Source organism: Opisthocomus hoazin, chromosome 5 (assembly GCF_030867145.1).
Source record: "Opisthocomus hoazin isolate bOpiHoa1 chromosome 5, bOpiHoa1.hap1, whole genome shotgun sequence".
Classification (NCBI taxonomy): Eukaryota; Metazoa; Chordata; class Aves; order Opisthocomiformes; family Opisthocomidae; genus Opisthocomus; species Opisthocomus hoazin.
In genome coordinates, this window is record NC_134418.1 from 45023321 (window position 1) to 45050840 (window position 27520).

General features: G+C 41.5%; 1 protein-coding gene across 1 annotated transcript; it reads left to right on the forward strand.

Moving 5' to 3' along the window:
* The first annotated feature begins 1548 nt into the window (after positions 1–1548).
* Positions 1549–26624, forward strand: SMARCA5 (SNF2 related chromatin remodeling ATPase 5). Its single transcript, XM_075421047.1, has 24 exons — positions 1549–1763; positions 4070–4144; positions 6916–7082; positions 7815–7915; positions 8613–8713; positions 10583–10762; positions 12261–12416; positions 12515–12646; positions 13496–13564; positions 14102–14211; positions 14480–14706; positions 16390–16511; positions 16599–16751; positions 18021–18157; positions 19156–19300; positions 19572–19691; positions 19921–20031; positions 20607–20720; positions 20912–21034; positions 22291–22423; positions 23404–23522; positions 24516–24728; positions 25172–25282; positions 26302–26624. The coding sequence occupies exons 1-24, from the start codon at positions 1614–1616 to the stop codon at positions 26365–26367; spliced, it is 3135 nt and encodes a 1044-aa protein (XP_075277162.1). The 5' UTR covers positions 1549–1613; the 3' UTR covers positions 26368–26624.
* Positions 26625–27520: the final 896 nt, after the last annotated feature.

Consider the following 27520-nt stretch of genomic DNA (forward strand, 5'->3'; position numbering starts at 1 on the left):
TTATTCTTGTGAGTAGTTTTGGCAGAAATGAAGTGACACAATCTTTCAGAAATGTCAAAACTAATCACTTTAAGTTCAAAAAATCTTAACAGATGTCTGTAATAAAAAATAGTGGAATGAAGAGGTGTAATAATCATCACGGAGATGGTCTCTGTTCAGCCCCTACCTTCATGGTTACAATAGTTTCTCAGTATGTGGGAGACGCAGCTTCACAAGCCTGCGGAGCACACACACTGGCTGCATCTGCATTAATGCCACTTGGTAACGGGGCTATGACTAACAACTCCACAGGCGTAGATCTGTAGAGCAGCTCAGCAGATGCGGAGCACCTGGGTGTCCGCGCTGTGTGCTGTTCAGGGACTTTTGCTTCAGGCTGGCTTGGGTCTGGCCCTTTGGACACAGCCTCTCACAGCAGCTGGAGTGCAATAGTGGTGCTCCTAAGTTTACCTCCCCGTTCAGTTTCATCCACGTTGTGCACTCCAGGGTTCCTCTGGGATGCGTGCTCTGGTATGTGGTACCTGGCAGGGTAAGCTGGCGAGCACTCCATCGCCTAACGCCAGCGTCAACGCGTGCCATCACCTGCTACGGCAGCGGTCTGCAGCCCCTGATGGCAGACACCACAATTTATTCAGCTGGGTCTATAAAACCGTCCTCCGCCTACAGGCTGTGCCTGGCTCCTCCGACCAGGTATGGTGAGGGAAGGCGACCCGGGCGGTTAGCTCTGGCACCCGTTCGGGTGAACATCAAAGTTTCGTTATTCACAATTCACTCTCTCCTTGTATTAGGTAAAAAAAAAAAAAAGCACTCGTTTTTATTGAGGCCTGCTCTTCCACAGCAGTGGTGCCCTCCTCGCGTTTTATTTTGATGAGGGTGCAAACGACATTTCAGTAACACGACTTCATTATCAGCTGTCGGGACAGCAGCGCAGGGACGGTAGTTCGTTAAATATTAAAAGCAAGAGGCTGCCTTCCCCACAGATGCTGGCAGGGCGCCGGGGAACCAACGCGGCAACCCGACCCACTTCCACCGCAGAGACGGTACGGTGCAGCCCGCGGCGGCCACCCGCTCTCCTGCCACTCCAACAGGTGCCAGGAGCCCCGGGGGCTCCAGCCGAAGCCGGAAGCCCTGCTCCGCGGCCTCCGCCTACCGCTCGCGGCTGTGGGCCGGGCGGCGAACGGGGGGGGGGGGAGCGGGGGACGCTTCGGGGTCTGTGGCCCCGCAACACTGACGCGGCCTGTGGCCCGGGGCGGTGGGCGGGCCCCGGCGGCGGCCGTTGGGCGGTGGAAGGGGCGGGCGGTGCGTCACAGCGGCGGGCGTTGCGAGGGCGCCTCCACTCAGCGGCGAGGCGGCGGCCGGCGCCCGCGCAGTCGCTCGCGCCGCGCCGGGCTGCACGCCGGCGCCGGGGGTCTCGCGAGAGCGGGGAGCCGGCTCGGTTCCTGGTTGGTGGGCGCCCGCCGGGAAAGCCGGGGCGGTAGCGGGGACGGGCCTCTGCCGGCGGCCGCGCACCGGGCTCCGCGCCCCGCTTCCCCGAGCCCTCCGCCGGGCCGCCGTCGCCCCCAGCGTGCAGCCAGCCGGGCCCGGGCCCCGGCGGAGCGTTGTCTGCGGCCGGCATCATGTCCACCGGGCAACGGGCGCCGCCGCTGCCGCCGTCGCAACCGGACGAACCGCCCGCGCAGCCGCCGCCGCCAGGCGCCAACAGCAGCGAGGCCGCGGGGACAGCCCCCTCCGCCGCCGGCCCAGCCGAAGGCGACACCGAGATGCAGGTCAGGCGCTTTCCCCCGGCGGGGGACCTCCCTCCACCCCGTCTCCCCGGCTCCCCGGGGCTCGGCGGCGGGCCCCTGGGGCGGCGCGGCGGCAGGTGCCCGCCATGAGGGACGACGCCGGCAGGGCGGCCCCGGGCCGCGTGGGGCCGCGGGAGACAATGGAGGGGCGGGCGTGGGCCTGGGCCGTGCCGTGCGCCGCCCTGCTGCCGGGCCCCGGCGGGAGGGAGGGCGGAGGGCCGGGAAATGGTCCGGGGTGGTGGTGAGGGGGGGGGGGGGCTCCACCGCACCGCCGCGCTTCAGCAGCTCACAGCAGCCCCGGGCGCCGTGTTCCTCCGCGGGCGCGAGGGGAGGCCTCGCCGCCGAGTCGCTCCGTTCCTTTATCTCCTCTGGAGCGGGGCCAGGGGAGGGCAGGGGGAGCCCGCCTCGCGTCCTGCCCCCCGCCCCGAGGAGCCGTCCCGCCGCCCCTGCTTCAGCGACGGGCAGGTCCGTGCTCTGAGGGGTAGCGGCGGGTTCTGTTTCCTGAAGTGGTTCGAAACTTTTCGGGGGGGGGAGGCGGTGTCTGAGGGGTTTGTGGGGATTTTTGGCAACAGGTGCTTATTCCAGGAATTTCAAGGGGTTTGAGCGATTGCCTGGAGATGCTGATTTTGTCGCAGCGTTGTTTCTTTAACGATACAAGGAAACGGGTTGGTCGCGCTCTCGGCGCTGGGCTCTCTGCGCTCTGAGTCACGCTGTAAGGTCCAACCTACCTGATCTGAATAAATTTGCAAATACCGTGTTTTCGGGTGAGCAAGTGGCCAAGGCACTGTGGGTAGCAAGTCCTGCTCGAACCTGCAAAAACAGGGCAATTCCGGGTTGGGGAGGCGGTGAAGCGCGTGCTCCCGAGGCGCCCGTGTGCTCTGCTCACCCCGAAACAGCTTCTGAGGAGTCTGGACGCTCTGAGAGGCTGCTTTTCCTGCTCTTCAGCTAAGTTGCAAGGTGTTGTGATCTTTGTTGCACGTGTCGTCTTTGTGGCAGATGGCACACCGCTGCGTGTCTGTGTTCTGCGTGTCAGGCATTGCGGGAGAAACGTGAATTTCGTGTGGAAGTTAAATGATACTGTGCTTGCGCTCGCTGGTCGGTGGGTGTTGGCTGAACCCAGTGGGAGATGAGTAAGAACTTTCGGGTATGAGTCTAGAAGATCTTTAGCCATAAATCGTGTATACTTAGTTCTTCGCACTTTGACTGGTGGATGAAACATTTGTTAGGATTATTCTGTTTCCACACACCTTACCTGCCAGAGTTTTGTGAGGAAATACCCACCCACCAACATCCCATGTTTGGCCTGCCTTTGTTTCGTGTTGTTTCTTACTTTCCTGTTTCTTTGTTCTACATCAGCCAGTAAAGGTTGAATTTAGCTCAGTTTTTACTTGGCTTAATTAAACAGATGGCTAATAATGACTTTGAAAGTGTCCCGTTTGTTTGCTTTTCTCACCACCTCAAGAATTATTTTGTAATATACTGCCTTAGCGTGGTTTACCAGGGAAGGATCATCTCATTGTTTTTGGTTTTAAGAACAGAAGATGAAATTACATGTAGGAGATGATGGGGAAAGAGTTAACCTAGTAACAGGAGAGACAAGGATAAAAAAAGCCCTGATCTGGAAGAATAATTGAAGGCAGTATGTCAAGGATTTGGCAGGAAGGGGATGAGGGAGGACTGCCCCCTCCCAACTGACTTGTTTTTCTCTTACTAGTGGTAAGTTGGTGATAACAACACTTACTTGATTTGGTAAATGAAATAGGGGAAAAATGCAGTTTGTCTAAATTCCTGCTCTGCTTCCAGGACAAAACTACAGTCCAGGTTCTTATTTAGATTTGTTCCCTTGATAAAGATGATGAGGGATTGGGGTAATCTGGAAAAAGGGAGAAAACTTTAGCCTACTCTTGCCTCAGGACCAGAAGTAGTTCTTCCACAGTACTCTCCAGAGCTGGCTTTAGGAGGGTTTTGGCTCAGCACTCCCGGAGCAGCATGCTGAGCTCTTGGACCACAGCTGTCTCTCTCATTCGCATTGATGTGATGCTTTAATGATGGAGCTAAATCAGATTACAGAGATCTAGCTCTGTCCCTCACCCTGTGTCAGGGATCTTTGATCCACCTCCAGGTAATTTTACAGTAAGTAACAGAAAGCTGACTATATCAAAGCAGCAAAAGATGGCTGTGCCATCTGATATGGACAAATAGTAATGTGAAACAAGCTTATTCTCCTTTACATGGGTATCTTCCCATGTTCAGAAAAATAATTTTTCTCTAATGCTTTTTCATCTCAGGAATCTTTTGATGATGCATCGCCAGGAAAACAAAAAGAAATCCAGGAAGCAGATCCGACGTACGAAGAGAAAATGGTGTGTAATATTGGGGACTGTGTACAGCTATCCGGTACTTACGCAGTTGCTTAAAATAGACTGACTTTTCTGCTTGTTTGAAATATCTTAACTGGATTTATAAAACTTTGAGTAGTTATTAAAAAACATTTAAGTAGCTTCAAACAAAAACATATCCAGAGAAAACCGTAAGACCCTTCTCCTTTTTAGCGTGTTGTTCACTGGTCATGTGCTCTTTCTCCATTTCCATTGCAGTCATTTGTGGGGATAACTGTTAATGTGTTTTGCTGTTTCTAGCAAGTATAGTCATACAGCTCTACGGAGCTTTGAGGGGCTCCAGATTTAGAAGAATGATGTAATGGGAAATACTCAAATGTCATAGGGGAAAAAGTGTAATTAAAAAGTTGTCAAGTCGCTTTTGAAGTTATCTGTGGAGTTGATCTTCCTGTAGGTGAGGGGAATTACGAAGAGTCGAGTATTCCCTTTCTCAGTCAGAAATGGAAAGATCCTCTAGCAAAGCGTGCAGAAGTATTTAAATGGTTGCTACTTTACTTTCTCAATGTATGGGATCAATTGAAGTGAAGTGGTCTAGGACCTTTTTTATATTGCTGTTGAATACAGGAAAACAATTCCAAACTTGTTTTTGAACTGCAGGAGTAGCCATCCTTAGTAGGAAAAGGGTATCAATTTCTATTTAGGGCAGTGAGCAGTAAAAAGAAAGGTTTGACATAAGGCGTTGAGTAGGTACTGCATTCATTTTCAGTTGAAATACGCTTTAGTAGGAGGACTTCAAAATAGGCAGGTTGTTTCAAACAGTACAGTTTACGGGTCAAAGTAAGTAAAAGTTAGCTTTCAAAATTCACAGGAGGCTGAGGAGAGGTTTGCTACTTAGGAGAAGCGCTGAATGTAAGCCTTGGCCGACTTTTCAACCCTTTTACTTTGTCTAGACTGAAAGGGATTTTGTTAGCTGAAATTTGATTTGTTGTCTGTGAGATTCTGTGCTTCTTGAATTAGATAGGAGACAACTTACTACTTTCCTTGTTTTTTAGTTTTTATAATAATCCTGAATGTAAGAGATGGGAGCCGTTCAGTCCTTGCCATCTCATCGCATTTTCTTTGTCTGTACCTCCTGTTTCCCTTTCTTCCTGTTTGTAATTCCAGTGTCTGTGACTGCATGTGGAATTTCTTCATAGGAAAGTGAAACTGATTATTAAAATTTGCTGCTTCCTGTGTTGTTTCTTCCTGCCGCTGAAAATAACACAGTCATCTTCTGCTAATTTCTTTGTGCTACTTCCTGGCAAACTGAGGAAAGTGAACTTGGAGTTGTCTCTCCTAGTCTCTAGGCGAGCATGATTACAAGGAGAATGATATTTTACTGTCACAACAGTCAGAAGATGCCCTGGAAAAGAAAACAGGAAAAGTTTGTCTGTGCGTTTAAGGATAGCTCAAGGTTGCAGAGTACAGCCTGTTCTTGTCTGTGTCCTATCTAAAAGATACAGATAATGTTTGTTAGTCTCTTAAAGGAATATCCTGAAGTGCAGTGAAAACGAGCTGTGTATCTCTTCTACTTCTCTTTTGCACAGCCGGTGAAACAAGTACTTAAAAAATAAGGATCAGCAATTTGGATAGTAGTAACATCTTACCTAGTTGAAACTTTAAAAGCTGTTAGGAACTAAACACAAAACATCCTCTGAAGAACAGGCAGGAAAACATGAATTCAGTGGATGTGGATTGTAGCTGTGTCAGTCAAGCTTAAACTGCAATTAAAGAGAGTCTGACTTTTTTGTGGTATGTACAGGATCTCTTTCTTCTCTCGCCTCCTGTCTTGTACATAGTGCAGGAACTGCTTGCTTTAAAGAGGAGAACACTCACAGAGCTGGCATTGCTCTTGCAGAAGCCTGGAACATATGTTCCTTTTTACTAAGAAAAGTGACTTCCTGTAACTGTGCAAGTTGCTAAATACCAGGTTATGTTGTGGCAGCTGGCAGAAAGTTAGGGTGTTTGTTGTTAAGCCTGGAACTGTTTTCTGTCTCAGTTGCCTGTTCTGAAGTCTTGATGTGGCCTTTGGGAAGGTGTGTTGATTCCAAATGAAACCTGTCTCAAAGGAACTGAACCTTTTAGATACTGATACGGTCTCCTGTAATCTTTTTTTGCCCAGCAGAAACAGTAACTCGCATCAAAGGCGGCAGTCTGACAAGTTAGGCTGAGCATATCTAAGAGGTCTCTGCTGCTGAAAGAGGTGTTCTGGCTTCTAGCTATGGGCTCTTCTGCCCTCTCCGCCCCCTTTCATGCCAGCTCTTTTGCTTATCTGGCACCACGGCGAGGTGGTGTATCTCGCTGAGCAGGCAGGAAACTAATGCGGTAGAAAATAGTCGTGGCCAGGTTGGTGAGATGAATGAGTTCATTGAATAATCCTGCGGGTGCTGGATAGGGGTAGATTTCTGGGAGTGGGACTGTCCATTTTGGTAGGAGAAGGTTGTGACATGTTGCCATGTCTAGTGACACTCATGCAATCTGTGTGCCGAAGTCAGATTTCAGTCTTGGCGCAGGTCTGTCTTGCAGCTTCGATCTTGATGCGTAGCAAAGACTAACCTTGACCCAATGAAAGAATATTGAATCTGTCAGCACCAGTTATATTGTTCATGTTAATCAACTCTCCTGTCTTATGGTAGGTATGTATATAAAGAAAAGTGAATCTGTATTGTTTGAAAAGCATTTGTTAGCTCTTTCTTTTGAATGAATACGTACTGTAACATCTCACACTTGTTCCACTTAATTTTTCTTGTCAACAGCAAACAGACAGAGCAAACAGATTTGAGTATCTATTGAAGCAGACTGAGCTGTTTGCTCATTTCATTCAGCCTGCTGCTCAGAAAACTCCAACTTCACCTTTGAAAATGAAGCCTGGACGTCCACGAATAAAGAAGGATGAGAAACAGAATTTACTGTCAGTTGGCGAGTGAGTGATGACATGTAGGCCAGCTTGTACTGTAATTATGGATTTTATTGTACTTTAGAAGCATAAGTTAAACTTGCTAGTCTTTAGTCATATTTCGGTGTATGTTTTATGCTGTATAATTGTGGGTTTTTTTCCAGCTGCCCACCTGTAAGTTGAGGGTTGTTTAAGATTTCTAGGAGTTACAAGAATTTTGTGTTGATGGTAAAGCACTACCATGATTAAAAGTATTCCAGCATGAAGAAAAGCGGGGGCAGAAAAGCAGAGCATTCGTGGCTGTAAGTTGTAAGAGTTCATGGAGAGCATCAGTATACAGCATTTTACAGGCAGCTTGAGAATCACTCTAGGGATTTGTATTGCCTTCAGTGCAGCTTGTATGGTTACAGCATATCTCGCGTTTGGCAGATGCTTCAGAACTCTTAAATACAGTGTCATTCCCTGTCCTGTAGTTAAAGGCCAGTACTGATGCACACAATCTATCCGTTTCTTGTCACTTTGCTCTAATATTTGAGTCTGCTAAGAACGTGGTCATCTTATTAAGGAGCTAGTGGCTCTAAAGAATTAAAAAGCAGCAATTCAGTTGGTCGGGCAAACCCGAGTTCTTTTGCAGAATCTAGCAAGAAGCTTCACTGGGTGTTTGCCTTCTGTACTGCAACGCCGTTAGATTTAATTTTGGAACAGTTTCACGTCTTTTCAGTTTAGCTGGAAATTTACTTCTTTCTTGCACTTTTTCAGCTACCGCCATCGTAGAACAGAGCAGGAAGAAGATGAGGAGCTGTTAACAGAAAGCTCCAAGACAACTAATGTCTGCACTCGATTTGAAGAATCTCCATCATGTGTGTTTCCACTTTTCTGGTTTTTGTTTTTTTGGGGTGGTTTTTTTTTTTCCCTTGTTCTTTTCCCTCAAAATGTTGTTTTAAAATTAAGTTTATTTGCATCCTTCCCAAGGACAGTGAATCAGTTTTGGGGGATAGGAGAAGGAGGGGAAAAAAAAAAAAATCCATCACCGTTCTAATGGGACAAAATGTATTAGCGAGGGACTGTTTATTTTCATTCAGGCTGGAAAGATGGTCCGGTAAGTCTTGTCCCTTAGAAATCCAATCGCTATACTTAAGTTAGTAGGAAAGAGCTAGCTGTTTTTTAAATCTATCATCTTACAGTTTTTACATATGTAACCTATCTTCTGATACAGTTTAAAGTACCTAACACCTTACAGTTCATTTAACAGAAAATTCAGTATTCTGTTGTTTTAATGTTTGACTGTGTTCTGTTTTGGGGGGTGGTGGTAGATTTAGATTTTCTATGTATTTTGGATTCTTACAGAAAACAAAGCTGTTGGAGCAGCTTGCAGAAACAAATTTAACATGTTGCTGTCTCCAGTCTGCACTGTCCTTGGAATTTACTGCATGAAATTTACTACTTGATTTTTGTTCTGTAGCTTAGATAATCAGTGTCAGTTAGCATGTACGGGATGGTGAAATGCTTTGGTATGTTTTTACAGATCTTTTCATCTACTCTCTTTATGTCTTTTAGATGTTAAATGGGGAAAGCTGCGTGATTATCAGGTCCGAGGGTTGAACTGGCTCATCTCTCTGTATGAAAATGGCATCAATGGTATCCTAGCAGATGAAATGGTATGCACATAGCCCATGTTTCTGGGGGCTTGTGAACGCATGTGATACAATTTTTGTTCAGCTATATATATGGGATTTTTAATAGTGCAAAATGCAATGTATAATTTACCAAATCTTATTTCTCTAGTATGTTTTAAGTCACTAACGTTAAAAGTGTCACAGATACCTTAAATAAAATGTATAGGCATATAAAAAGGGAATCTGTCGACCTTTAGAAAAATAGAATTCAGTAGAGGTGAGTTGTTCTATAGAATAACGTGTCCTGTGTTCTCTAAATTGCAGCTGTTTTGTTATTTATTATTTAGCTATTCTTAAGCTGCCATTCTGGAGAGAGTGTCATGTATGAAAAGAGCAACAAATGCAGGAACGCTTCCTGTTGTTGTTAGGGTAAAATGCAGAAGCAGGATATAAGTGTCCTGTATGGACTGATCTCAGCAGCGAGAGCTACACCACTGTGAAATTTTCTGGGGAAAATGATGCAAAGATAGATGTAGCTGGAGAGCTGTATTTAAAATTTCTTTCACACCATGACCATGGACATTTCAGTCAGCCCTGACTGTAGTAGCTTTTGCTTCTTTTTTTATTCTTGTTCCTGAAAGACAAAGTCTGAATGGGGATGTGGCCGTTTGACAGGCAGATATGTTTCTGTCCTCTAGGTGATTTTAGTTGTATGTGTTTTTCATAAGGAGCAGATAAGGAAAAAATAAAATCTAATTATCTTTCAGTATGTTGCCTTTCCACCTTCTGGTAATTTCTGCATAATAAGACTTCTTGAAGATAGATTAGAGACAAATGAATTTAAATTATTGTTTAGTAACTTGTTTAATTTTGAAATAGATCAAGGATTTTCTTCAACGTACGTGCTTATGAATGGAGCAATTTTCCTCTTTTGCTGAGTATAGTTCTAAGTGGAGCAGGCTTGTGTTAACAAAAATTACTGGGAAACTTTGTAAGTCCTTGAATTTGTGGTATTCCAAAATGCATCTTGCATTGAGGAGTTAAAATATTTACTGTTAAATATTTTTTAATTCATTCTTAAATATTAATCCTTTTGAACTTAGTAATGCCTTTCACGCAGCTTGTAAACAGTTTTCCACATCTTACACCAGATAGAATGTGATTATTTTGAAGACAAATACTTGAGTTTTAGAAGGAAAAATAACTTGCACGGATAGTTTTTCAGGTTTTTAAAATCCCATGTGTTTGAGTCATAATATTTTTGAATTATTTAAGTGATAATGAACTCTCTGTGTTTTTGCATGTCCTCCTGCATTTTATTTTAAATTACATGCTGAAGATACAAGGTTTTTAAGTATTTCTGTTGAATAAAGAACAGAACGCTTAAAAAAAGTACTTCTAAAGAAGCTCAGTATTTGTTTTCTTCTTAGACATATACAGCTGTTTATATTTGACTTTCTTCTCACAAGGACTGACATCATGTTATGGCCTGTAAAAGCCTCCTTACAGGGTTCTTAATTTATTCACTTTATTTCAAGTTTAAAAGAATGCATATGTCCAATTTGTAAAGACTGACTACACCCTAGTTTACAGAGAAAACTTTATGAAATGTTTTCTTGCACATCTAAGAATGTGTTTTGTGTGAAAGGTAAGGCAAAATTCTAACTTCATAATCCGAGGTTTGAAAATGTTACTCATAGTACTTTTTTTTTATTAAATGTGGGAAGCTGTACAAGCTTTTCCTAACCAGGATTTTGGTGCCTTTTGTGAGTAGCACTGTCTTTAATATATCTCACTCATCTGTTCAGGCTGCTGTGTCTTCCGTGTTGTACTCAGAGCTCACTCTTGGGTTTTTTAGATGTGTTTCCCAAATTTTTTTCTTTTTTTCTGACACGTTAACATCTCTTACAGGGTCTTGGGAAGACACTGCAAACAATTTCTCTTCTTGGGTATATGAAACACTACAGAAATATTCCTGGTCCTCACATGGTGTTAGTTCCTAAGTCCACTCTACATAACTGGATGAATGAATTCAAGAGATGGGTACCTACACTTCGAGCAGTTTGTTTGATAGGTGACAAAGACCAGCGAGTAAGTTTTGATGTGGTGGTTTTTCCTCTAAATTCAGCATGTGATTTTGCTGCCCTTTACATTTCGTTCACAGGAAAGGATATTGTATTGATATTTGTAGTGGTTAAACAGTAGGAGCTACAAGTGCTACTTACTTAAAATGTACCCAGCTTAGAATTCACACATAAATTGCCTTGCTATTGTGTCATCACTTTACACTCATAATTTCTTGACCAAAGGTTTTCTCTCGCCTTTTGTGAAGGCAATACACTGTGTAGACTGACAAAACCCGATAAATCTTAAGACAGGAAAGTGTTTCATGTAAACTGCTGTCATTTGTATGAATGTATAAATCTGTAAAACAGTAATTTGTTTTCTGCGCTACGTAGTACAGTATGTTGTATTGGCTATAAGAGCCATGTTTAAAAGGATGATCGGGTCTGTAGGTGGGGAACTGTTTTCTGAAAACAGCTGTCAGCTAAACTTTGGAGAGGGGCAAGGTGGGTTGGTTGGTAAAAGTGATAGGCACATGTATTTTACTTGGCTTGAATTTTATCAGTTAAAAGAGAAAGTATTGTTCAGCTTCTTATGGCCTAACTGCCTCAATCATTCTCTTTTTGTTACTTCAGTATCAGTTCTTCGCTACTTTTTTTTAGTGCAGGACAGAAAACTTAAAAAATATACAATGTGATAGCACATTGTAGATTTGTCAGCTGAAGTTACCCATTTATGTATGGAAGGAAGTGTTGTTACTGGTGCCATGAAACATTTGCTTTTGTCAGCAGATTTTTTGTTATTCTAAGGGTATCTAGCTCTATTTTCACAGTTTGTTTGGTTAGAAATTACAAAAATATTGATGACATTTTAAATAGTTCTGGAGGTCATTGGTCCAGGTCTGATATCTTGTGATTTTTTGTTTGTTTGTTTGTTTTGATGCATCTTTTTTGAATCCATAAGTTTTTATTCTTGCTTCAGTATATTTCTTGCTTATATGAGATAAGTTGATATTAATGTGTCAATGTTCTTGACATTTATATATTTCTGTATTTTGAATTGTGATTACTGTGTCTGCTTTTTATCTTGAATGTCAGCATTCTAGCAATTGTTCAGTTAACCAAATAGAGCTGCGCTTGAGGTTATTTTTTTATATTCAAAAACTACAGTTTTCTAAACTCAAAAAAACCCGAAGCAAACCTCCAGAAAATTAATTTTGAGTTCTGATCTTACAGTTCAGCTGTTGAAAACCTGATGTGTGTAGGTAGTTGTCTGCAGTTTCCAAAGCCACAAGTTAGACATGAAATTCCTTCTCTGTTCTGCCCCAAGGGTTTTGGCATCTTGAGCACTGACAAAATTGTCAGGCTTTACAATGATTGTATGTTACATTGCCTCCATAATTAATCTCCTTTTTCAAATTTAGTAGCAATGTTGTTTTAAAATTTTAAGAGCACTGGTGTGTTCTTTTTGTTCTAGATTTGACAAAGTAGCCAACTCGGTAACTAACTGTCATCTTGTTGTCTAGGCTGCCTTTGTCAGAGATGTGTTGTTGCCTGGAGAATGGGATGTCTGCGTAACATCATATGAAATGCTTATCAAAGAGAAATCAGTATTCAAAAAGTTTAACTGGAGATATCTAGTTATAGATGAAGCCCACAGGATTAAAAATGAAAAATCAAAGGTAATTTGTACTTTCACAGAAAGAGAGATTTGTGTGGGTTATGGGGTGGTGGTGTGGGGACTAGCACTTATATTCGCTCATGTCTCAACGTCCTTCAGTTATCAGAAATTGTGAGGGAATTCAAGACTACAAATCGGCTGCTATTAACTGGAACTCCACTTCAGAACAACTTACATGAACTCTGGGCACTTCTTAACTTCCTTTTGCCAGATGTCTTTAACTCATCTGAAGTAAGTGTTCATTTCTACTAACCAGGTTAAATGAACTTTGCTGGTTTTCCAGATTTGAAAATAGACCTGAATATCTGTGGTTAGGAGTATCAGTTACTGATAGCAATAGACTGACAGTTAGAAATGTGTCAAATATGTGAAGTGTATAGGAGGGTAGCCTATTTTTCTCAATTTTGCCGTTTTTGAGGGCTGTTGTGAGCTTAGCAGGTATGAGGTATTAAAAATCATAATGTGAAGATGATCTCCACTGCATTTCAAAGTAGGTTTAAACGTTATGATGGCTAAACCAACTAACTTTGTTCTTATATTTGTTTATTTAAGACTTCTTTCCTGTAAATTGGGAGATATTAAATAATGAGCAATGGACTTCACAAAGTGAAGCACGTGCTTAACTGTTCTGATGAGTTGGGAGAGTAACCTCTGTAGAAAGGGAAGCCTTGTGGTGCATTATACCAAAATTTTCCTTTTTCGTTTTTCATCAAGTGCTGCAGTAGTACGCTTTTTCCAGATGGACTTTGTCCAGCGGATTGGTGTGAGTGAATCTTTTTCAACAGGAAAGGACTTGCATATTGATTCTTTTATTTTTTCTTTCAATGGTATGGAGGTTTTCTTGTGGGTTTTTGGTTTTGGGTTTTTTTGTTTTTTTTAGTGGTGGTGGGGTTTTTTTGGGTTTTTTTGCTTTTTGAAGGTGTGTTAGAGCTTTCCATAAAAGTCGGCCAAAGAGGGTAATTTTATTCTTTTACTTACTGCCTGTGTAAGGGAATCACTTGAGTTGTATTTATTCACCATTGTAATGACATGGCACCTTGAAAGGAAACCTCTTACATACCAGTGATTTTGTTGATACAGGACTTTGATTCATGGTTTGATACAAACAACTGTCTAGGGGATCAAAAGTTGGTGGAACGTTTGCATATGGTAAGTCTTTCTGCTTTTTGTGTGTTACGTTTTGCCTAAGTTGGGTTCTAATAATTCTTCTTACGCTCCTTGTGACAAAGTATTTTGGTAAGACAGCTTATTCCAGAAACTATGGTAGACTTCCGGAATCGGTTGTTGAAGCTCAGAAGATGATCTGTTTCCTGAAAATGAAGCTCTTTCAGAGAGGAGAGAAGGGTTGATAGTTCTGGCTTTCAGGGTTCTGAAATGCTTGGATTAAAAACAGTAGCTATGAAGAGGCTATAAATATTTCAGTCAAGCCAAATTAAAATAGAATCAAGGGGCATAGAACTATCTGAAAGATGATTTTGGCCTGGTCTTTGAGTCTTCTTCCAAAGAAAGCACGTGTATATTCCCATGTATAATAACCTGTTCATATATAGATTGCTCTTTCAGGTGATCTGGTAATAGGTCTGGTGTTTGAGCATTTATGATAGAGAATATCTGCCTTGCTTTTGTCTGTTGACCTGTTCAGTGTTTAAGTTTCCAAACTACGTTTAATGATGCAATCTTTTTCAGGTGCTACGACCATTCCTTCTACGTCGCATTAAGGCTGATGTAGAGAAAAGCTTGCCTCCAAAGAAGGAAGTTAAAATTTATGTGGGTCTCAGCAAAATGCAACGAGAATGGTAATTCACATACTTGACTGTGCTGTGTTTAAGGCTCGGAAGGAATGTGCTGCTTGTGACTTGAGTATTGCGTGGAACTTCATTTAATTCCTTCTGGTGTACACCCAAATCATACATATTTCCCTGTGACACTTTTGTGGTGACAAAACCATGCATATCGGGGAGAGTCACCTGATGGAAATGAGGAGGGGGGGAAACTTGACTAATTGTTTAAAGAAAGGCCCGCTTTTGTTTAGAGCTACAAAAGTTTTTTCTCTCTTTGATGTAGGTATACACGAATATTAATGAAGGATATAGATATATTAAATTCAGCTGGGAAGCTGGACAAAATGAGACTGTTGAATATCCTGATGCAGCTGCGAAAATGTTGCAATCATCCGTATCTCTTTGATGGAGCAGAACCTGGTCCACCTTACACAACAGATATGCATTTGGTCACCAACAGTGGCAAAATGGTAGTCTTGGACAAATTGCTACCCAAGTTGAAAGAACAAGGTGTGCATCTCGTTGTTGTTGTTTAAGAGTTGTTTGATTCAACCATAAAAGTGAAAGTCAGTGCTTCTTGATGTTTCTGTGTATCCTGAGCAAAAACCAGCATGCTTTACACTGTATCTTAAACAGGTGATACAAAAGCAATTTTTGAAGTGCCTTCATAAATAACAGCATCAATGGTCTATTACGGCTTGTTGTGATGGTGAAGTGTTTCTTCCCCGCGCCCACCCCCACCCCACCCCCCGCCACTTTTTTTTTGTCCCAGCTAAATTGAGACCACAGAGACATCAGCTGGTCTGGGCTTCAGGTTTTCTTTCTTAGCCTTATTAGCCATTTGAAACATAATCATGTGGTATTTCAGCCACTCCTTTGATTTTCCATGAAGTACCATTTCAGATGCAAAGTCTTCAGGTAGGGTTGAAGTCCAGTCCCTTGCAAAATGTTGGTCTGTCTTGCTGGGTATGATACTGAGCAGCATCTGAGTCTTCTCAGTGAATTCTTTGAGGCATGCGAACGTGGGGGAACACTCAGTTATTTTGAAGTTACTTGATAGGAAGGACAAAGCTCTGGAATGTGTTACTGTAAAACTCAGTTGCCACAGAATTTTTGACTCTGGAATAAATTTTTAACTCATTATTTTAATGAGCGTGCTTACTGAAGTAACTGGGCTAAACGAGTGGAGGAAAGTTTGTGACTGGGGAGCCATTGCAGAAAAACAAAACCAAATCCAAACCTCAGCCTTAAGCAATACAAAAGTAACCTGTACTTTGTATCCAGCTATCATTCAAGCACCTGTGGCACGATATGCGTCATTTTAAGACTAAAAAAGAAGCATTCAGTGGTTACTGTGCTTTTTTGGATCTTGGTTTCTTTCTGCTATGAGGCTTCTTGTTGAGACGTGGCTATCAAAATTGGCTTGGTCTTAAATCAAATTATCATCTTGAACAAAAGAGAGTTCACTGTTAGACCCTGAGTCCGAAGGACAAAAAATCATACTGGGAGAATATAGGGGGAAGTGAAAGCTTTGTAATACTGTGTTTTACTTAAATCTCCGAAGGAGGTTGGAAGTAGTGTTGTGTGTATGCATAAATTACTGTACATCTACGTTTTTGGGAGGTTGTTCTTGGCAGATGAGTAAACTGGTAAGTCTTTAAAAAGAACTTTCTTTCTAGATATCTTAAATCCAAACCAGGTACTTCAAAATTTCATTCTTTATACTCCTTGATGTTGTTGTGTTTGTGTTGTCACCTTACTCTGCTGTGTCTGGAAACATTTTGACAAGGAGTACAACAGAAAACAAAAGCCAAAAAGTAGCTGCTAACTAGACTCCAGTAGACAGTAAGGCAAGCCAGCCCCATGGCAGGCCCAGGAGCCTGCCTGTTAGTAGCTGAACAGCTACAACGGCTCTGAAGTCGGTGTAGAACAGTCCAGTCACATCTGTCATTGTCTGGAACCCTTCGAGCCCCACGCTGGGCACCGAAAGGGACTCTTGTGGTTCAACCCCAGTAGGCAGCTGAGCCCTATACAGCCCCTGTGGTGGCAGCGGGTGCAGCTCTGCATTATTCAAACTGCTTTTCTTCTTAGTGCATGGAACTGCTCTCCTTCCCGTTCTGGTCACGCAAACTTGCAGAGTTTGATAAATCTTCAGTTTTGGTGAAAACATAACGAAGTTTTTTACTCAAATAGGTTCAAGAGTCTTAATCTTCAGTCAGATGACCAGAGTCCTAGATATCTTGGAAGACTACTGTATGTGGCGAAATTATGAATATTGTAGACTGGATGGACAAACACCACACGATGAAAGACAGGTATTTAAAATTTTAAGTATTTCACTGAAGTAAAAATTGTACTTGTAATACTTTGGTTCAACTGATATGTTCCTCTTATTTATTTAGGCATCTATTAATGCATATAATGAACCTGGTAGCTCAAAATTTGTGTTCATGTTGAGTACACGGGCAGGAGGTCTCGGAATCAACTTGGCTACTGCTGATGTTGTAATTCTGTATGACTCAGACTGGAATCCACAAGTAGATCTTCAAGCTATGGTAAGAATCCAGATGGAAATTATGTTCTTATTTCTTCTTTCTCTCACACAACTTTCCTAGAAATGTGTGTGTGGCATGATCTAGTATTTCCAAAATAAATTGGTATTTTTCTTGTTCTAGGACAGGAGTAGTACTTTTAAGACTGATTTTCAGTTCTAGTGCGGCTTCCACTGTGTGGAACCCTTAGTCACATTTGGCATGTACAATGATTTATGCATTGGGAAATGCTCAGGATACACTACCGTACTCTTAGTGGTATTTAATGAGAATAGCCTGCTTTGTTTTAAAAAAAGAAAAGATCTAGAATGCTATGTGTTAATCCCAAAACTGTAAAGCTTTACTTCTGTGGGGAGTGGAGGTGAATATGTTTACACTATGTTCTCTGATACCTTAGAAATGAGACAAAGAAAGCTGAGGTAAACTTTTCAAGACCTGCTTTTATGTTGGTGGTTGGCACATGAGCAAGCTCCTTTTAGCAACCATCTTTGATTTTTTTTTTTTTTTTTTTTTTTTTTTTTAAAAGTATATTTCCATGCATCTGCAACCTCAGGAGTAATGTCAAGAACACTACTGACCATACAAGAAAGTAAAGCTATTTTAAAACTACCAATGTTTTTTGACAAATGAGGCCTTTTCGGTGGCAAATCTTGGAAATTTATTTTTAATTATTTCAGTTAAGCTGTAGGGTTTCAAGTAGTCTAGCAAAAATTAGTTCAAAAGAATGATGGAACTGGTGTCCGGAAGCTAAAGCGAGATAGTTCCAGCTGCCTCTAAAGGTGTATGTTTAGAATACTGATTCTCACAGCAGTTAATTATTTGCCAGTCGGGTGAGGTGGTACATTGTATTTTTCTTGAAATATTCATGGCACAACTGAAAAATTTTGAGAAAGGTAGCTTTTGGTGAGTACAGAGATAATTTCTTAAATACTTTGATATTACAGAAGGTTACATAAGGTCGGAAGCATCCGGTGTTCTCCCCTGTGTGATTTAACAAAAAGCCCTAACGCAGACACACGCTATATTTAGGTATGATATCTGGAGACATACTCATCGATGTTATTTAAAAAACACCCCAAAACTTGCAGTGCAGATAAGAATGTGCTGTCTTGGGTAGTCATGTTAAATAGATGTGTCTATAAAGGTTTAACTAACCTACACTATTCCGTTGTGTAAATTAGTATGTTGAAACTAATGAAAATTGAAAACTAGTTACATAGTCGTGTTGGAAACTAAGTACTGAATTTTTTGTTGATTTTTGTTTTTGCCTAGGATCGAGCACACAGAATTGGCCAAACAAAGACAGTTCGAGTGTTCAGGTTTATCACAGACAATACAGTGGAAGAAAGAATAGTGGAACGTGCAGAAATGAAACTCCGACTAGATTCCATAGTCATTCAGCAAGGCAAGTATCTGAAGGCAGTTTGGTTGTATGTGTGGTGCGATTCTCTTCTTTTTTTGTCACAGCTTGAAAGCTGATAGGTTTAGATTAGATATAAGGAAGAAATTCTTTACCATGAGAGTGGTGAAACACTGGCACAGGTTGCCCAGAGCAGCTGTGGCTGCCCGCTCCCTGGCAGCGTTCAAGGCCGGGTTGGATGGGGCTCTGAGCAACCTGGTCTGGTGGAAGATGTCCCTGCCCCCGTGGCAGGGGGGTTGGAACCAGATGATCTGTAAGGTCCCTTCCAACCCAATCCATTCTGTGATTCTCTGGTGAAATTGGCTAGTAAGAATTAATGGGAAGGTTGCTTTTGCCTCAGCTGAACTCTGAAGATAGAGTGCTAAGGCGTGATCCACTTGAAAATTTATTGTGCTATCGGTGTAGGCTTTTCCTCACTAACTTTTTGATTGCCTCCCTAGTGATACATACCTTCAAGTGGATATAGTCAGATTTTTATTTTTTTTTTAAAGCACTCAACTTCTCCATTGAACTGGAGAAATGAATGCCTTTTTTAATAGTTGGGGAGAAGTGATCACAATGTAACCTTCTTGATTGACTTGATTGGAATCAGTAACTTTATCTCTGAAAAAAAGATTCAGTAAGGTTTAGCCTGGAAGTTGTGAAAACATGCCACCACAACAAAGCTTATATGGAAGACCTCGCATCCAAATAATGTTTATTGAACACAATCAACGTATAATAAAGCAAATGTATGTGGTCCCTGGCTGGATTTTTGCTGGCTTTTGGGTTTTTTTGTGGTTTTGTTTTTCTGTTTATTTTTTGTTTGTTTGTTTATTTGTTTTGTTATTCCCCCCAGCCCTTCCCACTATGGAATTTCCTTTACTGAGAGAAAAGCATATAACTCTAACTTGGAAATGTCAGGGGGAGAAAAATCATGTATTGCTCCTTCCATAATGTAAACTCTTTAGTTAGTTGCTATCCTCCAATGCTTTTATCTTCAGGAAGACTAGTGGATCAAAACCTGAATAAACTTGGGAAGGATGAAATGCTGCAGATGATTAGACATGGAGCGACACATGTGTTTGCCTCAAAGGAGAGTGAGATTACAGATGAAGACATTGATCACATTTTGGAAAGAGGTGCAAAGAAGGTGAGATAGTTTTGTTTGTTTGTTTGTTTTTGGTTTTTTTGTGGTTTTTTGTTTTGTTTTAAAAAGGAAGCCCACCTGTAGACTTAAATTTGATGGCAAGGTAGTGTATCCTTAGATGATAACTTGATTTTAAGCTGGAGAGAATAAGGTTTCTGCTATTGAGGGTTTTCATATTGGTCAAACATGTTTCTTTTTTCTACTGTTGTAAATGGGATGTTTTGTAATAAAGTGCCTTTCAAAATTGCTACTGTTCTTTTTGCTCTCCTCCAAGACTGCGGAAATGAATGAAAAACTTTCAAAGATGGGTGAAAGCTCACTCAGGAATTTCACAATGGATACAGAATCCAGCGTATATAACTTTGAAGGGGAAGACTACAGAGAAAAACAGAAGGTAACATTTAAACTTCTTTTAGAAGAAAGCGCTAAGTTATAGGATCAAACTATATTTATTTAAGAAGTGTTGGTTAAAATACAGTATAATCTATGAAAATAGTTTATAAGTTTTATTACTTATTAAATAAAGTAGTTTTATACCTAGTTTTATGTAAGACTGGTGGCTGGTCTGTGTATTTTGCAAGTCTTAATGTTTTTTTTTGGGGTGCGGGGATTTGCTTTTATAGATGGCATTTACAGAGTGGATTGAACCACCTAAACGAGAAAGGAAAGCCAATTATGCTGTGGATGCTTACTTCAGAGAGGCTCTTCGAGTCAGTGAGCCAAAAGCACCCAAGGTGAGTTGATGAAAAATAAATTGTTCAAATATGCATGATGAGTGGTTAAAGCTGAAAGCGAGAAATTGGTCTTTATTCATAAAAACTGCTCTATTCCCTGCTGTAAATTGGGGAGGCAGTTTAAATTTAGAAGAATCCAAAGGACTTGAGACAAACTTCTGAGAGAAAAAAAGTAAGAGCAGGAAGAGACTTGTAAGATGTTAGGAGGGCAAGACCAAGTTGTTTCTTATTTTTATTTGAGCAGCTGTGGATTTCCCTTACTTGTGGAAGATTTCCTTATTGCTGCTCCTGAACTTTGTTCAAGGGGATGCATGTGTGACTCTTTCCCCAGCCTCCTCCTCCCAAAAGACCTTCTCCCCTTTTCTGACAGGTCTTTTACTCTTAGAATTCTTCATGGTTGTAGTTGTCTCTTGTATGGTGTGGCCTTTTTTTTTTATTAGTATTTTTTTAAGTAAAGACCGTGCATTTTTGTGACAATATAGGGGTGTTTTGCTCATCAACTGAAATCAGTTCTTACAAGCAAACAGATTCTGGATGTGAAAGAGAGTCAAATACAAACTTCATGTGTATTTCAGGCACCACGGCCTCCAAAACAGCCAAATGTACAGGACTTTCAGTTCTTTCCTCCACGCCTGTTTGAACTATTGGAAAAAGAGATTCTGTACTACAGGAAAACAATTGGGTACAAGGTAACTGAAGAATTCACACATTGCAACAGTTTACTGCAACTTTAGGAGAATGTGTACACCTGTCCTGCCTTTCACATTGAAGCAAATCATGCTGAGCTGAGCAAATGATTCGGTTATATTTACAGAAAAGTGACAATTAGCAATTACCTGTGAAAATTTAACCAGATATTACAAATTGCAAAACCTTTCAGGTACCTCGTAATCCCGATCTGCCAAACGCAGCCCAAGCACAAAAGGAAGAGCAGCTTAAGATTGATGAGGCTGAACCTCTTAATGATGAAGAGCTAGAAGAAAAAGAGAAGCTTCTAACCCAGGTATAGCTGGTTCTTCGCAAGACTAATATCAGCTGAAGCTTGCCTTGCGTTTTACACGAACATCTCTTGGTCATTGATTCACACATGCCATAGTTAACACAGCTGCAAATTTTGGTTCATACTGAAAAGATGTAGGTTTGTTGTGGGCCTGGACACCTCTGAAGAACATGCACCAAATTAGTGTATTCAGATTCTACTGAATTTGTTCTACATTCCTATGTGTTTGAGGCGTGAAGAGTGAGAGCAAGCCCAGTGTCAGAGTCTGGCTGCCTGAGTTTGCATTGATTGTAGACAGACATCTTTCCTTGGCTGTGGGACTGTGCAGGCTGGCTGCAGAGCCAAATATGCTACTGTCCACATTACTTAAGGTACATCTTCTGCCAAGGTGTCACACCTGTGTGGAAGCAAATCCTGCAGGGCAAATGGTCCATTTTCCTAAGCTATGACTGGTAGTGGATAGCGTCCTTCTCTTTAAGAGGATATAAGCTAAATAGGTATATAATTAGGTAGCATGTACATTTAAATAATTTAAAACAGGTTAATACCGTATTTGGGTATTATATTTTCACGTTGTAGGGGAGGGGAGTGGAATTACAGGACAAGATCATCTGTTTGAGTAGTAATGCACTGGAACAGTTCACTATTAAAACCAGTACAGCGGTACGGTCAAGTAAGCTGTGCCTAAATCATAATATGGCTGGCAGAATGTTTTACTCTTTGTAAAAGCTGTTGCTAAGATGAAAGGAGCCTGGGGTTTTTTTGGCAGCTGATAATCTCACCATTACTATTTCTGGCCCTACAGAATGTCATGGCAAGATAGCTTTAGACCTTGTGAGGGAAAATGGCTGGTGGCATCTGTGAGGCACGTGGTGGGCCTTTTTGACAAAGCAAAACCATTACAGAGACTACTGCTTCACTTGAGGGATTTGTTTCTTAAAAAGTGATCCCATGTTCTCTTTCAGAGAGTGTTGGTAGGAGGGATTAATTTATGAGCTGAAGACTCTTTTATCCCAAACCAGTAGGTAGTTAGAGAACCAGTGCTAATCATTATGCAGCATTTACATGGAGAGACTACTGTGGCTGCAGTATAAAAGGGAGTTTTTCTACTAATGTTAAACTGCAGAGAAAGCAGAGGTTTAATACTGTTAGAATGGTGGGAGTGTTACAGGTGGTTTAAAGAAATCTGTTGAAACAAATTTGGAGAGAGAGACAAATACTGAACTTCTGTGCAATGTTTCCTTTTGATTGCTATAAAGGGATTCACTAACTGGAATAAGAGAGATTTTAACCAGTTCATTAAAGCTAATGAGAAGTGGGGCCGTGATGACATTGAGAACATAGCACGAGAAGTAGAAGGAAAAACCCCAGAGGAAGTCATTGAGTATTCAGGTAATGTACTTTTTAAGTAGTCAGCTCTGTGAGTCCTTATGCTGCTTTCCTAGTTTGAACTGCCTACGGACATGGGAATGTCTTCCGAGAATTTCTTACAGGGTGGAACTGTACTGACAGGTTTGAGATCTACTGATCTAGATTTTACCCTGCTTAGGCCCCGCATAATTAAAGCTGTGCTGAAATGTGCATATAAACTGTTACCGACCCACCTGAATATATCCTAAATCTATTCTAACTGCACAGTGCTGTCTTCAATTCCTGTTAATTTTTGCAAAAGGAAATGCTGAGAAAGAATGCTTAGCTGGAGAGATTGCACATTTCCCTGTAGCCACTAACCAGTAGTTTTCTTGACTCTTCACACCTTTATTACCTCATCCGCACCAAGAGTAGGATACAGTAAACATTTTGTGACTGAATATATAATGACCATTGTTTTTTGTAACCTAAGTCCACTTGGCTGCTTACCTTTGACGTCTCAGAAGTGTTTTCTGCTGTAGTGCAGCTGCAAGGTCCCGGCTAAATTTCTAAAGATATATAGCAGCTTACAGCTCTGAAAAATTTGTTAGAAAGACCCCTTTTATTTAAACACCTGATTGTCTTTTAGACACTTGCTCTTGTCTTTGGCCACCCAGTTGCCCTCCCGCTTCCCTCTGTAAAAATGTATTGCTGTTGCATCAGTTTCCATTTTAAGAAGCTTTTTTCTTTGAGGAGGCGATTGGCTAACAAAAACCTTTCTGGCCTGTATCGCGCCTCATGTAAACTGAGGACTCCTCTATCTCCCCGCTTCAAAGGAGCATTTGTAACGCTCCAGCACACGATATCAGGAAGTGAAGGTTCCTTAGTGGGTAAAGGCATGCCTATTTTTATACAGCAGCAAGTCCTGGTAGAAGGAAGTAACATCTGACAGCTTTTTTTAAGGTAAACCCCCTTACTTTTAAGATGTGCGATAAGAAACTAACCAATTGTTCCTTTCTTAGCTGTGTTCTGGGAAAGATGCAATGAACTCCAAGACATAGAGAAGATCATGGCTCAGATAGAAAGAGGAGAAGCCAGAATTCAGAGACGAATCAGCATAAAAAAAGCCCTTGATACAAAGGTATCTTTGCTGTGTTTCGTGCTTCCTTTGTTTCCCTGTGCCAGCCAGGCGAGGTGCAGGGCTCTGTCTGGCCAGGGACACTAATGTGTGAAGACAACCTGCTGGGCGGGGTATTTGCCTCTCTTGCGTATGCCTCAGCAGTTGCTTCCTATAACTTTTCCATTCTACAGAAGTGCTGTCCTGGCTGATAGCTGTGGTGGTACCTTTAGGTATGGCCAAACTTGTTGTTTGTTACAAACATCTTTATCATAGCCCAAACAGACCATAGCGCTGTATAACAAACTCCTCAAATACATGCTTTTTGAGGAAGCAGGACTTCTTTTGGATCTGTGTGACTGAAAATGACATACATAGGGGGGTGTGTGTGTGTATGTATATCTATATATCAATCTTTAGGGCACTAAAAAGGGAAGACTTACCAAGCAGAGGCTTTCATTCGGATCTATGTTTCACCAGCCAGGATTTGCCAATGAATAGATTTGTAGTAAACAAAGACAGTGTATCAGCATTTCCCCCGCCTTCAATTTTGACTAGTTAGTTATCTCTTCTAGGGAAGTCGGGGGAAGAATGGTGTCTGACTCGGTTAACCAGAATGCAACTGAACCGTGTGCTGCAGTCTCATGTTCTTTTTACTGTGATTGTGACTGTTCCTGAGGACTTGTATGTTAAAAAGGATGACGCCTGGCAGATCTTGACTATCTTCAGACGTAGTGACAACTCTGCACTCTGCCGTTAATCAAAAGATCGCAGACAAAGCTGTCTGTTGTCTAAACCAGCATTTACCGGTTTAGATGGTGTTGGTAATGCACTGCCTGGAACCCACAGTTCCTTACATGTGGTGACCTAGCACTAGAGATCATAAAAGATGTAGTTTGCTAACTCAGTGGTGTTCATCTGCCTGGCTTCATGTGATGTACTGCTTTCATATAAAACAGTTCCATGCTAATTCTGAACTTTTTGTTAGTTTTATATATATGATCTTGTTTTGTTTAGATTGGCAGATATAAAGCCCCCTTCCACCAGCTGAGAATATCATATGGTACTAATAAAGGGAAGAATTACACTGAAGAGGAGGATCGCTTTCTGATTTGTATGCTTCACAAGCTAGGATTTGATAAAGAGAATGTCTATGATGAATTAAGACAGTGTATCCGAAACTCCCCGCAGTTCAGATTTGACTGGTTTCTGAAGTCCAGAACTGCAATGGTATGTATTAGTCCGGTTTGCTTTTTGTTCATGAATGCCTATGACAACGCAGTTATGCACCAGGCTAATTGAATAGCTTCTGTATACTGAGGTATCTGCATGTGTACAAGACATGAAATTTTTGTAGACTTTCCAAGAACTGTAGTGGGTGGCACAGTAAATAAAAAAGCCTTATGGGAGGAGAAATTCAAAATTCCAAGGTAACCTTTTTCAAAATCAGCATGCATTTGCGTTAAATACAAACATGTTTTAAAAAGCAGACATCTGCAATGAAGTCTATTCCTGTGAAGCCAGCCACTATCAAAAAATATTTCATTCCTTTTTTGCTCTGCCAAGATAGAGCAAAAAACTTTTACCTGCTTAGAGGCATTTCTAATATTCTACTACGATTCTTACATGAAGTGGCTGGCTAATGTAGTGAGTGAATATGTTGTGCAATTTAGGAGTTGCAGAGGAGATGCAATACTTTAATCACCCTGATTGAAAGAGAAAACATGGAACTGGAAGAAAAGGAAAAGGCAGAAAAGAAGAAACGTGGACCAAAACCATCTTCGGTGAGATTTAAAGAGGCATTTCTGGGGAAAAGCTCATTTGAAGACAGGGTGCTTTTCCAATTGCATAGGAAGAGTGACATCTAAAGTTATTTAAAAACAACAACAGAAGACCTTATAGTAGTTCACGCTGTTGTTCAGCTAAGTACGGTTGTGGATGTCAAAGAAAGGAAAATAAGTTTAGGTTCTAAATTGCAGCTGGCATGCTTTGGAGCAGATAAACTTGTTATGTTTTGGATGACTGGGTTGGTACGGTGCATAGATTTACCCTGGTAACATTAATGAGGTATTTAGTTGGCCTTTTGATTAATGTTTATCCCTAAAGAAGTTATTTTTTTACCACTGAGGGATACATAGGTAATGCAGACCACTTATTCCACTTTGAGAATGCCACAGATCTGCTTACCAGCGTTCCCCTCTGCAGACCCTGCTGTCTGCCGTCACTCCCCTCGCATGGGGGTGAGGCATGAGCTAGATTTGGGAAGAATCTTTAGCTAGATTGGGGAAAACACCCCCTCTGCTTCGCTACTCTCTTTGCTGACTAAACTCAAAGTACTGCTAACAGTATTCCTGTTTTGGAAAGGAAAAAACTTGCCTAGATTATCTGTCCAAGTTGTTGTTGCCTAGAGCTATTGTATCAAAAACTGAGAAGCACAACTTAGTTGGCAGATGCGCAGAAATCAGTAAAGTTAAGAGTGGTGGATTAGTAAGTTTCTTAGCACTGTTCACAGAAATGTAAACAGGTATTTAGAAATACCATTTCATAAATAGGAAGCTTTGTAACATCCCTGTTTGCTCCTGTGCACTTTTTGCCTCTGTGAAATCGTACTCTTCCAGAATTGGAAGCATACAAAACAACGGCTATCCTGAGGAGGATGTGCACATTTGCCATGTTACATTGGCAATTTACCACGTTTTAAAGCTGCCGGGGTGTAAATCTCCATCTACTTTGACTTGAAATGCGTTGCTTGCCTAGAAATCTTTTTGTATCTCAATAACTTATTACAAAACTTACCTTACAGGCACAGAAGCGCAAGATAGATGGTACTCCTGATGGTCGTGGAAGAAAAAAGAAGCTAAAGCTGTGAACGCAGAATTTTTGTAATCAATAAATTTAAAAAGTAGTTCTTTAATTTACGGGTCTTCATAAGATGTACTGTACAATGCTCAACTATTATGTCATTAAAGGACATCGGGTTCATCTGTTTACTGAACTAGAAACATATTACTTAATGTAGTTTCACTTTTTTAAATGCAACAGCTGTGCTGAATTTTTTTTACCATTAACACTTGAAGTAATAAATAGGCTTCATTTATTAATAAAACTTCACGTGACTTTTTCTCATTAATGTTTCCACTTGAATACCTACTTACTTAGTCATCCCCCATTTTTTTTTTTCCTGTTAGGGTGTTGTGAACACTTTTCCCATGATGATCAGTAGAACTATAGCTGTGTTTTCTTGTTAGAAGACACCACCGGTCAAACCCTGCTTCTGGAAATTCTGTGGCTCTGATGATATCTTTACTGAACTTCATTTTACTGCACAGATACACTCTTTTCTGTGATATTAGTGGAAAGGCCAGGTATTTACAAGAACTAATGGTCAACACACATGCAGATTGGAACAAAATGATAACATTTTTCTGCTTAAAATCTGTGCCAGAAGAAAGGTAAGCCAGTCAGCCATGCTGAGGTCTGTACTTAATTAGAATGGCCTGGGAATGGTAGAATTGTTTTTATTGGCAAACAGAAAATGTAACAATCTGTAGACCAACCCTCTTCTCTCAAGCAGACAGCTTTGGTGAATGCAGCCAGCCTCGGTTACTGTGGAAAGCAGTGGTGCTGCCTCTAGGTGTGCGCAGCTGTAACTGGCAGTCCATGCTGTGCCCTGAGCTGCTCAGCCTGTACTGGGTGTCAGTGCTCGCTATGCTCCCCTGTCTTGTTCCTGTGTCTGGCATGTAATGGCTGAGATGAAACCGTGTGTTTCCCAATGCCATCATCTAACGTAGCATAATTTTTTTTTTGGGTGGGGGGACAAAGCACAAATGCTCAGTTTGCATTGACTAATCTTTGCTCAGTGTTGGCCCTTTTCAGAACACGTATCAAAGGGCATCAGTGTTGTGTGAACAGGGAGAAGTGCATCCCTAGAAAAGTCAGCTTTTTGGATTTTAAGCACTTAAGCAATAGGAGACTTAAGAAAAAGCTGAGAATGGAGAGATGTAGATTTCATGCACAGCTGT